We start from the raw sequence: 19,166 nt of genomic DNA on the forward strand, positions 1-19,166 counted from the left end.
TGATTTTGTGAAGGAAGAAAAAAGAAAATCAGCATTATTAAGTATCTACTATGTGCCAGGCACTGTGCTAAATGTTTTACAAATATCTCATTTGATCCTCACAACAGCCATAGGAGGTAGGTGCTATTATTATTCCCATTTAACAGTTGAGTAAACTGAGGCAGACAAATCTTAAGTGACTTGCCTAGAACCACATAGCTACTAAGTGTCTGAGTTTGTGACTGATTTATCTTCACCACTGCAATTAGTACTATATGTGTGTCTGTGAATAGAATCTGGGTGTGGGGTTCTCCAAAAATATAGATTGCTTACTGTTTGCTTGGGGAGAAAGAGACAAGTGGGAGAGTCATCAAGGGTGCCCAAGCAAATGCTGAAGAGTGAAAGAATAGGGTCTGCAGAATTATGGCATTCAGGGTGAATGAATAAGCAGTGTGAAGCAAGATGTAGTCAAAGAAGGCTGATTGGAGGAGGTGAGCTGGATTAGAAAGGAGGTGAAAGAAAGAGAACAGCTGGGAGGTAGAGCCCAAGAAGAATAAAGTATATGAATATAGGGACAGGGGCATGAATGAACAAGGTGACTGCAAGGGAATGGTAAGGAGATCAACTCTGCTTATTGGAGTGAAGAATAAGGTAAGCTAAACACTAGAAGGTCAGTTGCTGTCTTGGATGCTAGCCATAGACGTTTAGCTGTTTGGTTTTTGGGGGTCTTTTTTTGGAGAGAATAGGATATGCCCAAATTAGATAGTAAACTCCATGAATCAGGGATTGTGTCTTCTCTCACATATGTATCTCCTCCTCCACCATACTTAACAAATGTTTGTTGAATTAAATTTGGCCGGGTAGTAGAATGGATAGAATGCCAGAACTGGAGTCAGGAGGACCTACTTCAAATCCAACCTGATACATTTACTATCTGTGTGACTCTGAGCAAGTCACTTACCCCTGTTTGCCCCAGTTTTCTCACCTATAAAATGAGTTGGAGAAGGAAATGCTAAGTGACTCCAACTATCTTTGCCAAGAAAACCTCAAATGGGATCCCAAAGAGTTGAACAAAAATGAAAAATGACTCAACACCAGCAAAAATTTGAACCAGCACCTGGTTTGTTGGTTTCACCTCTGTTCTCTCAAGCATTTATTGGCTTTCAAGTCAGAGGGACTAGATTCAGATTTCTTTTCTCACCATAATTGTATATGTAATGGGGATAAGAGCTGGACTTATGATTTCAGTATTTTGAAAAACTTCAGGTCTAGGAAATGTCTTCTACCAGTGAAAGTCAGCTTTATTTCTACAGCAGTTACTGAGGAGCCTTCAGCAGAGATGTTGAACGGCCTGCAACATTCTGTAGTGCTGCCAGGAACCAGATTAAAATGTAATTAGGAAATATTTAACAATTAATAAAAATTCAACAGAGCAGAGATTATGTTAATATATGGGTTTGGTTTTTTTTAGGTCAACATGCAGCCAGAAGGGTTGTTATATTTTAGAAATATTAGATTCTTCCAGAGCCATAGATCATAGCAGGCCAGGCCATTTTGCCTTTTCCTATCTCCCAAAGTCTGTCCAAGTTCATGTATGTTGTTTCCATGATACTATCTATCCATCTCATATTCTACCATTTCCTTCTGCCTTCATTCTTTCTTAGCATCAAAGCCTTTTCCAATGAATCCCATCTTATTAAATGGCAAAAGTATTTAAGCTTCAGCTTTAGTATTTGTCCTTCTAATGGACAGTCAGAGTTAATTTCTTTAAGTATCTATTGATTTGATTTCTTTGCTGTCCAAGGGATTTTCAAAAGTCTTCTCTACCACAGTTGGAAAGTATGCATTCTGCAGAGCTCAGCTTTTCTTATAGTCCAGCTCTCATAACCATACAATACTACTGGAAACATTGTAGTTTGACTATGCAGACCTTTGTCTATGAAGGCTATGTAAAATTTGGTGGTTCCCATTTGAGTTTTACACTATTGAGTCATGGAAAATTTAAATGATTTGCCCAGTCACACATTTAGTACGTACCTGTCTTGATTTGAACCCAGGTTTTCTTGACTTTGAGCATTCATATTCTTGATTTATACTTCACTTCTTTTTAAATTTTATTTTTAGGTTACACATATACACTCATTTTTTACATATTTCCATGAGTCAGATTGAGAGAGAAAATTCAGAACAAAAGAGAAAAACTGTAAGAAAGAAAAAAGGTGGCAATAGTATATGTTGATCCACATTTGGTCTCCATAGGTCTCTCTCTGGAATGTGGATGGCAGTTTCCATTCAAAATTGCCTTGGATCACTGAATTGCTGAAAAGAACCAAGTCTACCATTGTTGATCATCACACAATCTTGTTACTGCGTACGATATTTTCCTGGTTCTGCTTACTCAGCATCAGTTCATGTAAATTTTTCCAGACTTTCCCAAAATCAGCATATTTATCATTTTTTAGAGAACAATAGTATTCCATTACTTTCTTATATCATAACTTATTCAGCCTTTCCCCAGTTGTTGGGTCTCTGTTCATTTTCCATTCCTTTGCCACCACAAAAAGAATTGCTATATTTTGCACAAGTGAGTTCTTGTCCCTCTTTTATGATCTCTTTGGGATACAGACCCAGTAAGAGACACCACTAGATCAAAGGGTATGCACAGTTTGATAGTCCTTCTGAGCATAGTTCAAAATTGCTCTCCAGAATGGATGGATCAGTTTACAAGTCTACTAACAATGTATTAATGTTATAATTTTCCTACATCCCCTTTAACATTCAACATTATCATTTCCTGTCATCTTAGCCAATCAGAAAAGTATGAGGAGATAACTCAGAATGTTTTAATTTGCATTTCTCTATCATAATGATTTAGCTGGCTGCAAGGGACTTCATTTTCTGAACTGTATTATGCCAGGAATTTTCTTCCTTCTCATCTCTGATTTCCCTGGCTTCCTGCAGTTCTCAACTAAAATCTTACCTTCTACAAGAAATTTTTCCCAGTCTTCCTTAATCACATGTCTTCTCTCTGAAAGTACTCCGAATTTATTGTTTACATATTGTCTGAGTCCCTTGAGAGAAGGAATGGTTTTTTGCTCCTCCCCACTTTTTCTTTCTCTCTCTCCCTCACCTCCCGCCCCTCAATCCCCAGCACTTAGCATTGTATCTCTACCATAGTAGGCACTTAATAAATGATAATTGACTGGCTGATTGCCTTCTTACTTTGTGTGATTTTAGTTAAATCGCTCAGCTTCAGTCTTTTCACCTGTAAAATAAAGGGATAGATTAGAAGATCTTTGATTTCCCTTCCAGTTTTAGATTCTGTAGGGTTGGGACTTTAAGATTCTTTCCAACTATTCTATGATTTTATGTGTTTCTGATAGACAGCTAGATGTTTTAATGGACGGTATTCCAAGCCTGGTACTGGGAAGACCTCAATTCAAATTTGACATCAGACACTTATTGACTATGTGTCCCTGGTCAAGTCACTTAACCCTATTTGCCTCAGTTTCCTCATCTGTAAAATTAGCTGGAGAAGGAAAAGGCAAAACACTCTAGCATCTGCTAAGAAAACTCCAAATGGTGAAAAATGACTGAACTGTAACAAAAAGGTCTTGTTTAAGTTTCATTTTAAATATTTTCTGTCTCAAGGCTTCCTTTAAATTAGGAGTTCTTAACCTTTTTTGTTGTCCTTAATTTGTGGACTATCTTCTTGGAAGAATTTTTAAAATATTTTTTTCCAATGTTATATGTAAACACAATTTTTAACAAGCAATTTTGTGTTTCAAATTTTTTCTCTCCTCACTCTAAAATGCTGATTTAATAGAGGTTATATATGTGCAATCAAATTTTCATATTTAGTGATGTTGTGAAAGAAGAAATAGATCAAAAAAGAAAAAAAAACTTTCTGGATTTCTTCGACAAAGAGATCTAACTCAGTTTCAATTGATCAATGAGGGACAGAAGCAGCTACACCTAAAGAAAGAACACTGGGAAATGAATGTAAACTGCTTGCATTTTTGTTTTTCTTCCCGGGTTATTTTTACCTTCTGAATTCAATTCTTCCTGTGCAACAAGAGAACTGTTCGGTTCTGCACACATATGCTGTATCTAGGATATACTGTGACATATTTAACATGTAACGGACTGCTTGCCATCTGGGGGAGGGGGTGAAGGGAGGGAAGGGAAAAGTCGGAACAGAAGTGAGTGCAAAGGATAATGTTATAAAAAATTACCCAGGCATGGGTTCTGTCAATAAAAAGTTATAATTATGAAAAAAAAAAGGAAAAAAACCTTCCAAAAAAGTGATAATGGTATGTTTTGATTTCCATTCAGACTTCATCAAGTCTTTCTCTGGATGCAGATAGCATTTTCTATCATGTGTCCTTCGGTATTATCTTGGGTCACTGCATTGTTGAGAAGAACTAAGTCATTCATAACGGACCACCACACAGTGTTGCTGTTACCTTTGTACAATGTCACCTGGTTCTGCTCATTTCATTTTGCATTAGTTCAGAAGAATATTTTGAAATACATAAAATAAAATACAAAGAAAATAATGATATTCAAATATGGTTCTCAATCTCCCTATATATATTAAAAGACAAGTTCAAGGACCTCAGGTTCCTGCCTAGAATAAGATTGGAGTAGATTGATCTCTGAGAGTTCAGAGTTTTAAACTTTGTGAAGTCAGGGATCTAGAGCATTCCACCTGCCTGAGAGAGTCTGGCAGAGGACCATTTGCAAGAAAGGGATTAAGGTTTTTTTATATACTTCTTTATTATGAACTTGAATATCATTCATAAACAAAGAGGGCCTGGAAAAGTTGCATATGAAAGACCAGAGTTTATTATCTTTCATAAAAACTTAACTTTGCTTTATATAAAGGATCTATGATTTCTGTCAATTAGGAAACTCCCTAGAGCAATACTGATAACACTGTGCTATCATAATTTTCTGGGAGTTGCCTGAGGCATGCAAAGATTACAAGAGTTTTTCTGGGCCATATTGTTGTACTTGAGTCTAGGCCTTCCTAACTCTTTAGCATTCTGTCCATTACCCCTGTGCTGCTTCCAGGTCTTACAAATGGCAAGTATTTAATAAGAGTCAGATTGGATTGAATTACTTGTGGTGGATGCAGAGTAGGGCTGGGGTTTCCTCAAAAAGAGAATTTTGGAGGATCTGAGGCCCTCCCTGAAAGAAACCCAGTCTCTAATAGGAAAGAGGCTGAGGTCATAGTCCTTTGAGACCTGTTCTTTGGGGCTTAGCCAAAAATTGCCTGGAGTCTCACTCTTTGCCTCCTCCTGGTCTGCAGGTTCTGGGCAGAGGCCCAGGAAAGTTTTGGTTTAGGTAATATTTGGTGTTCTTGTTCCAAAAGTTTAGAAAGTACAGTATATCTGTTTGAATTCAGGTCAAACTGGTTCATTCGCTGAATATTCTTCAGAGAAACTTTAGTTTGGTCTGCATCTCAGCAAATTAGAGCTTTAGAGGTCATCTAGCTCAGCTCCTGCACAGGTAGGTAGCAAGCACAATGGATTTGGAATCAGAAAGATTCATCACCTTCCTGAGTTCAAATCTGGTCTCAAACACTTAATAGCTATGAGACTCTGGGCAAATCACTTAACCCTGTTTGCCTCAGTTTCCTCATCTGTAAAATGATCTGGAGAAGGAAAAAGCAAAACCACTCCAATATCTTTGCCAAGAAAATTCAAAAGACTCACCTGAAAAATGACTGAACAATAACCACAGTTAAGCTCTCTCATTTTATAGATGAGAAAGCTGAAACCCAGACAGATTAGGTGAGCTGACCTATCAGCTCAAGTTTTCTACTCCAGTCCATCCTCCACTTAGCTGTCAAAGTGATTTTCCTTAAACACAGGTCTAACCATGTCATTCCTGTTACTCAGCAAACTCTGTGACTTCTTATCACCTCTAGGATCAAATATAAAATTCTCTGTTGGCTTTTAAAGCTCTTTGGAATCTGATTCCCTTCCCCAAAATCTCCCATTACCATATTTCAGATTTTCTTATATCTTCCCCCTCTCCAGGTTCTCAATGCTATAGTGAGATCAGCCTCTTTCTTCACTGATCTCTCTTTTTGTACCTCTCTTTTTTGTTTCCCTGACTACCTTTGCATCTCATCTAAAAATCATGTCTCTTGCAAGAAACTCTTTCCTTCTCTCTGAGATTGTCTGGAATTTGTCTTGGATATGCCTTACTTCTTTGTTGGTTGTTTGCATGTTATCTCCTCTTTGGGGATGAATGGGACCAGGTGAAGATTTCTCAAAAAGTCTATGAGATGGACTGGATCAGACCCTAGGACCAAGTTTCAGGAAGTCACGTGATCCCTATTCTCAGAGGTGTGTAGGGCAAGAAAGGTCAGATCCTAGGTCTAAGCTTCAGGAAGAAGACAGCATTGCTGACCATTGGTCAATGGTTACTTCCTTTTCATTCCATCTATTGAACACAAGTCTTTTGCTATTTAATGATTCACTATTTTCAGCTCTCCAGGCCAGGCACAATACTGGGACATGGGAGCTGAAAGGCTCTGTACCTACTCAGCTGGTGTACTTGGACTTCCTTGCAAGGACCGAAAAATGCTTCCTATTTGTATCTGAAGCTGCTTCTGACTTGTTAATTTGGGTAAGGAGGGTGGGGGGAGTCTAGCACTCATCCCATACTGGGGCAGCTAAGTGGCACAGTGATAGAGCACTGAATATGGAGTCAGCAAGACCTGAATTCAAATCCAGCTTTAGACACTGGCTCTGGTGAGCCTGGGCTAGTCACTTTACCCTGCTTGCTTTCGTTCTTCATCTGTCAAAGAACAAGAGAAAGAAGTGACAAAGCATTCCAGTATCTCTGCCAAGAAGTTCCCAAATGGGGTCAGGATGAATTAGACCCTACCGAAATGACTGAATAACAAATCCTTAATGCCAGTAATTGTTTTTTTTTAATTAAAGCTTTTTATTTACAAAATATATGCATGGGTAATTTTTCAACCTTAACAAGGGTTAAGGAACAAAATCTTTTGTTCCAAAATTTTCCCTCCTTCCGCCCACTCCCTCCCCTAGCTGGCAGGTAATCCAATACATGTTAAATATGCTAAAATATATGTTAAATCCAATATATCTGTATATTTATACAGTTATTTTGCTGCACAAGAAAAATCAGATCAAGAAGGAAGGAAAAAACTGAAAAAGAAAACAAAATGCAAGCAAACAACAACAGAGAGAGTGAGAATACTATGTTGTGGTCCATACTCAGTTCCCACAGTCCTCTCTCTGGGTGTAGATAGCTCTTTTCATCACTGAACAATTGGAATTGGTTTGAATCATCTCATTGTTGAAGAGAGCCACGAGCATCAGAATTGATCGTTGTATAGTCTTATCGTTGCCACGTATAATGATTTCCTGGTTTTACTTATTTCACTCAGCATCAGTTCATATATGTCTCTCCAGGCTCTCTGAAGTCATCCTAGTGGTTATTTCTTACAGAACAATAATATTCCATAACATTCATATACCATAATTTCTTCAGCCATTCTCTAATTGATGGGCATCCACTCAGTTTCCAGTTTCTTGCCACTATAAAAATGGTTGCCACAAACATTTTTGCACATGTAGGTCCCTTTTCCTCCTTTGAGATCTCTTTAGGATATAAGCCCAGTAGTAACACTGCTGGATCAAAGGATATGCACAGTTGGATAACTTTTTGAGCATAGTTCCAAATTGTTCTCTAGAGCAATGGATCTGTTCACTGTTCCGCCAGCAATATATCAGTGTCCCAGTTTTCCCACATCCCTTCCAACATTGATCATTATCTTTTCCTGTCATCTTAACCAATCTGAGAGGTATGTAGTGGTACTTCAGAGTTGTCTTAATTTGAATTTCTCTGATCAATAGTGATTTGGAACACCTTTTCATATGACTACAAATAGTTTCAATTTCTTCATCTGAAAATTGTCTATTTGTTTCCTTTGACCATTTGTCAATTGGAGAATGGCTTGAACTTATAAATTTGAGTCAATTATATATTTTAGAAATGAGGCCTTTATCAGAACCTTTGAATGTAAAAATGTTTTCCCAATTTATTGCTTCCCTTCTGATCTTGTCTGCATTAGTTTTGTTTGGACAAAAACTTTTTAACTTAATATAATCAAAATTATTTATTTTGTGATCAGTAATGATTTCAAGTTTTAATTCGGTCACAAATTCCTTCCTCTTCCAAAGATCTTAGAAGTAAGCTATCTTATGTTTTTCTAATTTGTTTATAATATCATTCTTTATGTTTACATCATGAACCCATTTCGACTTTATCTTGGTATATGGTATTAGGTGTGGGTCACTGCCTAGTTTCTGTCATACTAATTTCCAATTTTCCCAATAGTTTTTGTCAAATAATGAATTCTTATCCCAAAAGTTGGGGACTTTGGGTTTGTCAAATACTAGATTGTTATAGTCATTGACTATTTTGTTCTATGAACCTAACCTATTCCACTGATCAACTTCTCTATTTCTTAGCCAGTACCAAGTGGTTTGGATGACCATTGTTTTATAATATAGTTTTAGATCTGGTACAGCTAGGCCACCTTCATTTGTTTTTTTTTTCATTAATTCTCTTGAAATTTTTTACCTTTGTTCTTCCAGATGAATTTTGTTGTTATTTTTTCTAGGTCATTAAAATAGTTTTTTGGGAGTCTGATTGGTATAGCATTAAATAAATAGATTAGTTTAGGTAGTATTGTCATCTTTTTTGTATTTACTCGACCTTTTCAAGAGCACTTGATCTTTTTCCAATTGTTTAGATCTGGTTTTATTTGTATGGAAAGTGTTTTATAGTTTTGCTCATTTAGTTCCTGACCCTCCCTTGGCAGATAGATTCCCAAATATTTTATCCTATCGACAATTATTTTAAATGGAATTTCTCTTTGTATTTCTTGCTGTTGGATTTTGTTAGTGATATATAAAAATGCTGATGATTTATGTGAATTTATTTTGTATCTTGCAACTCTGCTAAAGTTGTAGATTACTTCTAATAGTTTTTTAGTGAGTTCTCTAGGGAATATCAGTAATTGTGATGGCACAGGGGTGCAAAAACATTCACCTACACAATATGTTGGAATTCCAGGATTCTCTCCATGGGGCCATTAAATGTTGAGGAATGGGAATTGGACCCAAAAATTAGATTGGGGTTTTGGATTGGTATCATGAGGCCTTTCAAAAGAATTTGCAGACTTAGATCATCTCCAAATCAAAAGGTAAAGATTCTATTATGCTGGTGGCAATGAGCTAATTTCCAAAAGGGAGTTTTAGCCATTAACAAGAGCATAGACAAGGGCTAAGTTCTCTAGGGGAATTTGCTATTAAGGGGGGGGGGGGGAATGCTGCAACAAGGGGAAGATACTATGAGGCAGGGCAAGTTCCTAATGAACTAGTTATAACCAGGGGAAAGATAAGGCTTGCAAAGTTCCTAGAGAACTTGCTGCCATAAGGGGAGCAGTTCCTAAGGAACTCACCTTTACAAGGAGGAAGGAGGCAATGACCTGACTCCATAAGGCACAGAGTAGGTTGCTAATCAATTTGATACCATTAGAGAGACAGAGTTCCTAATGAACCCACTATTGTGACATTTAAGGAGTTAGCCAAGTAGTGGAGTTCCAGTAGATTCTTTTACAGGAGAAAAATAACTTCAGGATTGATATCCTAATTTGGTATTCTAATTGGATACTGTTACTATGGGATCTTGATAATTTTATCAGTGCAAGGAATTCATCTAGGCCTACTGCAATAAAGGCCCACTTAAGGACAATATGATCTTGTCCATGCTCTTTCTGCTTGCCTTAGGAAGTATCTTGGCTTATTTATTTACTATTACAGTAATTTAGTTCCTCTCCTATTAATGCACCTCCCTTTGATCTGCCCAGCTACTAAGAAGCAGAGACCCCATCAGTTGTTTTCACCTTTCTTTGTATTCCCAGCACTTAAGTTGCCCTGACTCATTGTAAATGCTTAATGAATGCTTGTTGACTTGACTTACCCAAGTTCACACATGGAGCTAGTGGCAAAGAGAAGATTTGAATCCACTTCTTCTGACTATAAATCTAGTGATATTTCTATTGATTAATTCATTGTACCCCACTTTATTTGGGTTAAACAAATTACTCAATGATCATCTATTAGTACATGCCAGGTACTATGGTGAGTGCTGGGGATGCCAAGAAAGGTTAAAAAAAAAAAAAAGCCAAACAAACAAACCACTTTTCCTGTCCTCAAGGAACTCACTTTCTAATGGGGGATAAAACATATAAATTACTTTGTGTAGACAATACACACACACACACACACACACACACACACTTATATGTAATTATGTATGTAAATTACGTGTGTGTGTATATATATAATTGTTGTTCATTCATGACCAATTCTTCATTTTGGAGGCAATTGGGGTTACAATGGTCATTCTCTTTGGCAAAACATAAATTTGTTTACAAGAGGTTAGAGCCAAAATGAAGAGATACAATAGATACCGGGAATGATTAATATGAAATAGAGTTGGGAGAGTATATAGTTAGTTGGTTATAGGGAGAGAGACATCATAAGGCATGGAGGAAGGATGAAGGGAAAGATAGCATGAAGCAGAATTCTATGGTAGGCTATACCCCAAGAGGGATCAAGCACAGATGATGTGATCTATGGACAGATTTATGGGGGAAATTTAACCTCAGGGACATGATTTGTATTTCTGACAGGACATAGTAAGGTGAAGCTGCCCACAACCTCCACAAAAGATGGACTTCAGGGCTTTAACATATCTTGGATTTTTGACTGGACAACCCCCAGAAAGTGGGAGACTGCTGTCTATCTGAGTCCTTTCCCTGTGTGCCACAGGGAACCATTCCATCAGTGTCTCAGTCTCTCTCTGCCAACCATGCACAATTACTGAGGACTTCATCATTTTGACTCCCTCCTATTTATCCTAGCCCTTCCCCTTTTAAATTAAAGCTTTTTATTTTCAAAATATATACATGGATAATTTTCAAATTCACCCTTGCAAAACCTTGTGTTTCAAATTTTTTCCCTCCCTTCTCCTTACTCCTTCCCCTAGATGACTAGTAATCCAATATATGTTAAACCCGTGCAATTTCTTCTATATATGTTTCCACAAATATGCTGCACAAGAAAAATCAGATCAAAAAGGAAAAAGAAACTGAGAGAGAAAATAAAATGCAAGCAAACAACAACAAAAAGAATGAAAATGCTATGATGTGTTCCCATAGTCCTGTCTCTAGGTGCAGATGGTTCTCTTCATCACAAGACCATTGGAACTTAGACCTTCTCTCTTAACGTCAACCACATGGATCAACTCTAGTGTCTCTTCCATTAGACAGGGCTTTAGATATTGAGACATGGGTTAGTTGTTCTAGCAAGCTTGGAGTGGATGTTGGGTGGGAGGGACAATGGAAAGTGAAAGATAATCCTGGTTCCTCTTTTTGATATTTTGTTCTTCACTCTCTGGGGAGAGTCATTTCTGGAGTATTGCCATCTGGACTGTCCCTCTCATCTTCTCCCTTCCTCTTAGTGAGGAAGTGTGATATAATGAACAGAGCGCCAGATCTGGAGTCAGAAAGACCTGGATTCAAATTCAGTTCTCTCAGATAATTATTAGTTGTGTGAATTTGGGCAGATCAATTTTTTTTTCCCCTGTGACTCACTTCCTCATCAGTAAAATGAAAGGTTGGGATATATAACTTCTAAAATAGAGAGAGATGGAGATGGAGACAGGAAGATGTAGAGAGAACAAAAAAGGAGACAGGGAGAAGAAAGGAGAGAGAGAAAGAATGGAGGAAGAGAAGGAAGGAGGGAGAGAGAAAGAGAGAGATAGGGAGGGAGAAAGAGCAAGGAAGAGAGAGATAGAGTACAAGAGAACATTTATTCAATACTTATATCTCTTCCACATCTAAATCTAGGATCTTCTCAAGCAATCCATCAATAAGTATTTCTTAAACACCTACTCAGGGTTAGGCACTATGTTAAACAGAACAATGTATCTATAAAGATCTCAGTACTGCTAATGTCTATAGGAAAGTTACTAGTTTTTTCTGAGCATCACTTTCCTTACCTGGGAAATGGGGAGAGTAATACTGCCACTTATTATCTCATGATGTTGTTATAAGTAAAGCACCAGAAATATAATTGTGATTTGTTCTTAATATCTTCTTCCTCAGCTTCTATTCTTTTTTACTACTCAAATCCAGGAGTAATATGAGTCAATCAATTAGTATTTATTAAGTTCCCACTGTGTGCCAGGCATTGTACTGGGGGCCGGGAATATAAATAAAAAGTGAGAATGTGGCATGTCTGGGCTTGGGGGATATTAATACAGAGTCCTTATTAGTCTTTACCCCAAGATTTGCTCAAATGGTGCTGCCGTAATAGCTTTGGGGAGGGATTCTCTCTCTAAATTGGAGATATTCCTTGTGCATAGATCAAATGTGGCTGACCCTTCATTTTTCTCCTTCACCAGATCCTTGCTTCCCATAATTCCTGGGTGTTAATTGCAATTCAAACCATCCATTAAATATGTATAAATAAAGTGAGAACAGGCTCTTGACTCCTCATAAATAATGACTATTTTGTGTAGTGTAAATGTTTAGCATAATGACTAGAACAGAATAAACAAATTATGACATTTCTGTTAGAAAGAAGATTGCATAGGGAGTGTGCTTAGTGAGAGAGACAGCTCCAAGACATTGCCTATCAGGGGAGGAATACACTCCTCAGTAGATAACTTATTTTCTTTTATTATTATATGTTAGTTTATATTTTTATATATAACATATTTTTTTATTCTCTTTTCTAAGGTCTGTTTTATTTTGGGGCACCGTTGCCAATTTTTTTTTATTATTATTAAGCAGGGAATGCAGAGAATATCTTTCCAGAGGTTACTGGGGAAAAAGAATGAAATTGTTTGCTCATTGTCTTCCTCCATTACAATGTGGTACCTCATTTTTGCCTCTTTTTGTATCTCCAGTCAAGTAAACATGCATTTATTTAGCACTTAATGTATTCTGGTCATGCAGGTAGATGGAACATAGATCATATCAGACTGGAGCTAGGAAACTTCATCTTTCTGAGTTCAAATCTAGCCTCTGACACTTATTAGCTGGGTAACCCTGATAATTCATTTAAGTCCATTTGTCCTCAGTTTCTTCATCTGTTAAACGAACTAGAAAAGGAAATAGCAAATCACTCCAGTATCTTGCCAAGAAAATCTCAAATGGAGTCATATGGTGTTAGACATGACTGAAAAACAATTGAAATATACTAGGCACTGTGCTAATCGTGAGGATACAAAACAAGTACTCAGTCTCTGCCCTCAAGCAACTTACATTTTAATGAAAGAAAAATGCAAATAAATATATGGACAGAATATCACCAGGATAAATTAGCCATAATGTCAGAAGGAAGGCGTAAGAGGCAAGGTGGACAGGGAAAGGCTTCATTTAGAAGGTAGAATTTTAATTGAGGCTTGAAGGAAATCAGGAAGACCAGGAGGAAGAAAATTCCACACATGGAGTTACTTAGCACAGTGTCTGGCATATAATAAGTCCTTCATTGTGTTAATGATGATGATGAAGAAGGAAGCCAAGAATGTGTGAGATCCTGATACAGTGTCCGGAAATCTTTACAGCATGCTTTCCCTCTCATTTTTTCTTCTTTTCTTTTTAATTTATGAAATAAAACTTGCATTTCCTTAGCATAGTAGAATAAAAACAAGATGGTTATATATGAGATTTGTAATGCTATTATGTAGAACTACTATTCTTCTTAAATATGTAATGAAGTTATTTTATAACTCTTTTTTTCTTCCCTTCCCTTCCCCAGAGATAGCTACCATTAGACACAAATGTGTGTGTGTGTGTGTGTGTGTGTGTGAAATAATTATATACATATTTCTATTCTCACTTCTTTGTCTAGGTACAGATAGTATCTTCCTTCATAGGCCTTTTGTAACCAGAGTTTTTCTAAAACTTAAAATGACTTAGTTGCTCAAAGTTACTTTTAAAACATTATAACTGTTACTGTAGACAATGTTAGTTCTGCTTATTCTCTCCAGTGTTTTGTGCAGATATATCCATGTTTTTTCTACAATCAATGAGTTTATAATTTCTTATTGTGCAATAGTATTCCATTATTATCATATACCACAACTTTTAAGACCTTCTACCCAGTCCCATTCTAACCCTTATCACCTCCTACCCTCCACTATTGATGTTTATCACCTTTGTGACCTTGGGCATGTCCCATGGGTCTCTGTTTCTTCATCTCTAAGTTAAGAGATCTGTATTAGATAGCCTTTGAAGTTCATTCTAGAGATATGTATCTATGAAAATTTGCTTTTGTTTTCTTATTCAGGTTGGCTTTCTTACTATTCCAAGTTAGGTTATATTTATTCATAGGGTCATAGGATCCTTTTTGTGTCTTTGTTCATCCTGAGATCCTACCTGTCTCACTTTGTACCCTGTCCATCTGTGCCACCAAACCCAAATTATAGTATAAAAAAGAATTGGAAGGAACTGAAGACACAGTCTAGTTCCATGTCTAGCCAAATCAGAACCCACTAGGTCAGGTTTCTTAAACTTTTTCCACTCATGACCCCTTTTCACCCAAGAAATTTCTATATAATCCCAGATCAATAGATATATAAAATAGGTATGCAAATCAAACATTTACTGATAATGAATCACAAATTTGTGACCCCCACATTGTTACAAGAACCCATATGGGGCTGTGAACAACAATTTAAGAAGCTGGGCTAGGTAACATACCAGGTGAAGGGTTATCTCTTCTGAGCAAGATTATCTTTTATGATGTACCCAAGCTTGAAGCTGTGTGACTCATTCTTCTATAACTTATATAGCCCAAAGCCCAGGTCTGGGCATGTGCCTGAGGACCATTAAAGATTTGTTCATTTGACCTATGAGCCTAATTTAATTCTTGTGAGTGGAATAGGTTGTGATTGCAGTCTCTGAGTGACAGGGACGTGTGCGAACATGAAAGAACACAAAATCCAAGAATCCTGTTCATTTTTTACAGTAGTCTCTAATTTGGGTCTGAGTCATTAGGGGCTGGGCCCTTGAGGGTAGATTTGGACAGAGGATAAAGTCAAAATAGGTGAAAGTAAAAGGTTTTCTTCCATTTACTCACCTGTCCAATGAGGCACATGGGTTATTTCCTGTTTGTGGATGCACTGACCTGAGATTAGATGCTCTGTGAATGCCCTAAAATTAAGTAGAGGCAACAGGAATGGAGACATACTTCACTTTAAACCAATCTCACATATAAAAAACTTTTAAACAAACCTCATATATGGAAATCATTATTTACACAAAAATAAGAATTTAGGAGTAGTAGTTATTTGTCTCAAAGGATCTTTACAAAAAGATTTATAATAAGTAAATCACTTAATCTCTTTGGGCTTCCTTCAGAAGCAGATAGAATGCTGGGGTCACAAAAACTTGAGTTAAAATCCAGCCTCAGAATACTTATTAAGTGTGTGATTGAGCGTGTCATTCATCTTCTATCTGCCTTACTTTCTTTATCTGTAAAATAGAGATTATAATAGCATCTAGCTCAGGGTGGTTGTGAGGATGAAATAATATTTGTAAGGTGCTTTGCAACCTTAAAGTGCTATATAAATGCTCTTATTTTAATCATCCATAAACCAAGAGGGTAGGTTTCAGCCTCTGAGGTCTCATTCCAGCTCTAAATCTATGATCCTATAATCCTTATAGTCACTATTTTCTCTATTGCGTGCCAGGGATGAACACCTGTATTTATCTTAAATATGAATTCAGAGAATGATGGCTAGCTTTATAAAAGGATTATTGATTTTACAAAAGAATTCACAATAGAATTCTTTTAAATCATTAGCTTCCCTTTTGCATTTGAAATATGATTCACTTAGCAGAAGTTTTGAGTTATGAGCAACATTGTTGGCAATATTTTTAAATGATTTATTATAAACTTAAGGGTAAACATCAATGTAACTAACTAAATGTGCATTGCAACTGTTGCATTGAAATAAGGGAATCTCAGCACAGAAAATTCAGTCATAATTTTTTCAGTCACCAGCCATTCAATTTCTTGGTTTATTCATTCATTCTCCTGGTTACAGCTGGTCTGTAACTCTGCCACTGTCTTTTTTTTCTTTGCATCATTTCATGAGTTTTCTAGATTTCTTTCAATTTCTTCATTTCCCTCAATCTTAATGACATTATAAAGTTGCCCACTATCATCATTATTATTCAATATTGTATTAGAAACACTAGCCTCTGCAATAAGAGTCGAGAAAGAAATTAAAGGAATTAGAGTAGGCAATGAGGAAACCAAACTATCACTCTTTGCAGATGATATGATGGTATATCTAGAGAACTCCAGAGATTCTACTAAAAAGCTATTAGAAATCTTAATGACATTATAGGGTGGTGGTTGTTATTGCTGTCAGTCTATTTCACTCATGTCTGACTTCAGTATACTTGGCAATGATATTGGAATGGTTTGTGATTTTCCTCTTCAGCTCATTTTATTGGATGAAGGAAACAGGGTGAAGTGACTTGTCCAGAGTCAAAAGCTAGGTTGGATTTGAACTGAGGAAGTCAAGTTTTTCTGACTCCAGATCCACTGCACCATCTAGCTGCTCCTTGTTGCATGAATGTGGCACAATTTGTTTAACTGTTCCCCTCACTGTTGGACTTTACATTTCTTCTGTTTTAGTTGTTTTTGCAACAACAAATAATGCCAAGCAAATAATTGTTGCAAAAAATGCCAGGTCTGCTGGTTAATTATCTCATTCTTTTTTTCTGTATACCATACTTTCTTTTGTTTCCATTCTGATTGATGACTAGTTCAACAGATAGAGTTGATCTATCTGCCTCAGTTTCTTGAGGTATAAATGAGAAGAATAATATAATACATTAATAATAACACAAAGAATGATAATTCTTTCCTGTCTTCAAGGATTGTTGTAAGCTTAGAATAAGATATTTATAAAGATGATACTTATAAATAAGAGTAAAATTTATACATTAGAAATGCTATACAAAGCTATTATTTTATCATCATCATTACTATTATTATTATTTTTTATTTCTTTTCTAGATCCTGACTGGGCCTCCTACACCCTTGGAGTATTCATCTGCCTGAGCTGCTCAGGAATACACCGCAATATCCCCAATGTCAGTAAAGTGAAATCAGTCCGTTTAGATGCTTGGGATGAAGCACAAATAGAGGTATGAAGTCTGCTTTCTTGTCTAGATCCTGGGTGGGTTCTGGTAGGCACACTAATACAAGGTATCAGAGCTCTTTTTGGAGTTTTTGGAGTTGAGGCAGGGGCCTTAACTGGCCTACTTGGGGCTTGCTATTTCCCATGCACAGCATTGTGATATCTTCCACTTCTGAGTTCAGGTGCCCCCTTTTAAGGTTTTCCTAAATGTGTCCCATCTCATAATAGAGAAATGGTGCACTAATATGCAGAATAAGAAATGAATTTTGGACATGACCAATGGGAGAATGTACTTGACTGTGCTTATATGATGCAAGACTTTTTTCTTTCTTTCTTTGCTCCTCTTCCTTCCTTCCTTCCTCTCTTCCTGTCTTCCTCTTTTTCCTTTCTCTCCCCTCCTTCCTTTTTTTCTTTCCTTTCTCTGTCCCTTCTTTCTTCCTTCCTCCCCTCTTTCCTCCTTTCTTTCTTCCTTCCTTCCTTCCTTCCTTCTTTCCTCCTTCCTTCTTTCCTTCCTCTCTTTTGTCCTCCCTTTTCTTCCTTCCTTCTTTCCTCCTTCCTTCTTTCTTTCTCCTCCCTTCCCCCTTATTTCCTTCCCTTCCTTCCTTCTTTCTTTCTTCCTTCCTCTCTCCCCCTTATTTCCTTCCTCTCTTTTGTCCTCCCTTTTCTTCCTTCCTCCCCTCTTTCCTCCTTTCTTTCTTTCTTCCTTCCTCCCTTTTTTCTTTCTTTCTTTCTTCCTTCCTCCCCTCTTTCCTCCTTTCTTCCTCCCTCCCTTTTTTCTTTCTTTCTTTCTTCCTTCCTTCCTTCTTTCCTTCCTTCCTTCCTTCCTTCCTTCCTTCCTTCCTTCCTTCCTTCCTTCTTTGCTTCCTTCTTTCCTTTCTTTCTTTCTTCCCTCCTTCCTTGTCTCCTTTCTAACTTCTTTTTTCCCCTGAGGCAGTTAGAGTTAAGTGACTTGCCCAGGGTCACACAGCTAGGAAGTGTTAAATGTCTGAGACCAGATTTGAATTCAGGTTCTCCCGACTTTGGGGCTGGTGCTCTAACTACTGTGCCACCTAGCTGCCCCCATTTCTTTTTTTTTTTTCCCAGTGAGTAGGTAGAGGTGGAAGAAAGACGAATAATTAAGTGATCATTGAAAAAATAACAATAAAACTTAAAATATATACCTTTTCCAATTTCCTGAGCTGTTACTACTGTTGTTCTTACTCCTATCACTGTGTTTTTGAATAATTGCTTAATTTATGTATCAGTGAACTCACCTTTCCTAGGAAAATGTAAGCTTCTTGAGAACAAAACCTGTCCTACATTTGAATTTGCATCTCTAGTGCCTAGCATGGTGCTTGCAATATAGTAGATACTTAATAAAATACTGTGCTTATTCACTGATTTTCCTTGAGAAGAATCCAAGGAGGTGGATGGAGAACAGAGAACATCAGATATTTTAAATTCCCTTTAGCCTCCATTCTTTGTCTTCACCACTAGAATCTAATCATACTAGAAAACATTATCTCATAGGGAAACAAAATAAACAAAAATCTCTCTTCTATTTGAACCTCTCTCTCTGAAAAGAGAGGACCCAGTAAAATGCCTTTGGATTTTTAGATTTCTGGCCAAGGTTAATTGTTCTAGATCAATAAAGCATCATTTGGAATCCTTCCAGATAAAACCATTCCTGCTTCTCCAGGAGTTAAATCCCATCCTAGTGAAGAGTACTCTAATCCCTGAACCACAAAGTACAGAGAAGCATTTGTTTTCCAGTTATTCCTAATACTGATTTTTTTTAATTTTTATTTAATAATTACTTTATATTGACACTCGTTTCTGTTCCGATTTTTTTTTCCCTCCCTCCCTCCAGCCCCTCCCCTAGATGGCAAGCAGTCCTTTATATGTTGGATATGTTGCAGTAT

The 19,166-nt window shown here is 37.0% G+C and overlaps 1 protein-coding gene across 1 annotated transcript in view; it reads left to right on the forward strand.

Moving 5' to 3' along the window:
• The window catches only part of ADAP1 (ArfGAP with dual PH domains 1), a 176,718-nt gene that overhangs the window by 23,885 nt on the left and 133,667 nt on the right, over positions 1 to 19,166 (forward strand). The window contains exon 2 of the mRNA XM_052000571.1: positions 17,142 to 17,272. Within this exon, the coding sequence (XP_051856531.1) occupies positions 17,142 to 17,272 (131 nt within the window). The remainder of the gene's footprint in view (positions 1 to 17,141; positions 17,273 to 19,166) is intronic.

This window comes from Antechinus flavipes, chromosome 1 (genome assembly GCF_016432865.1).
Source record: "Antechinus flavipes isolate AdamAnt ecotype Samford, QLD, Australia chromosome 1, AdamAnt_v2, whole genome shotgun sequence".
Lineage (NCBI taxonomy): Eukaryota > Metazoa > Chordata > Mammalia > Dasyuromorphia > Dasyuridae > Antechinus > Antechinus flavipes.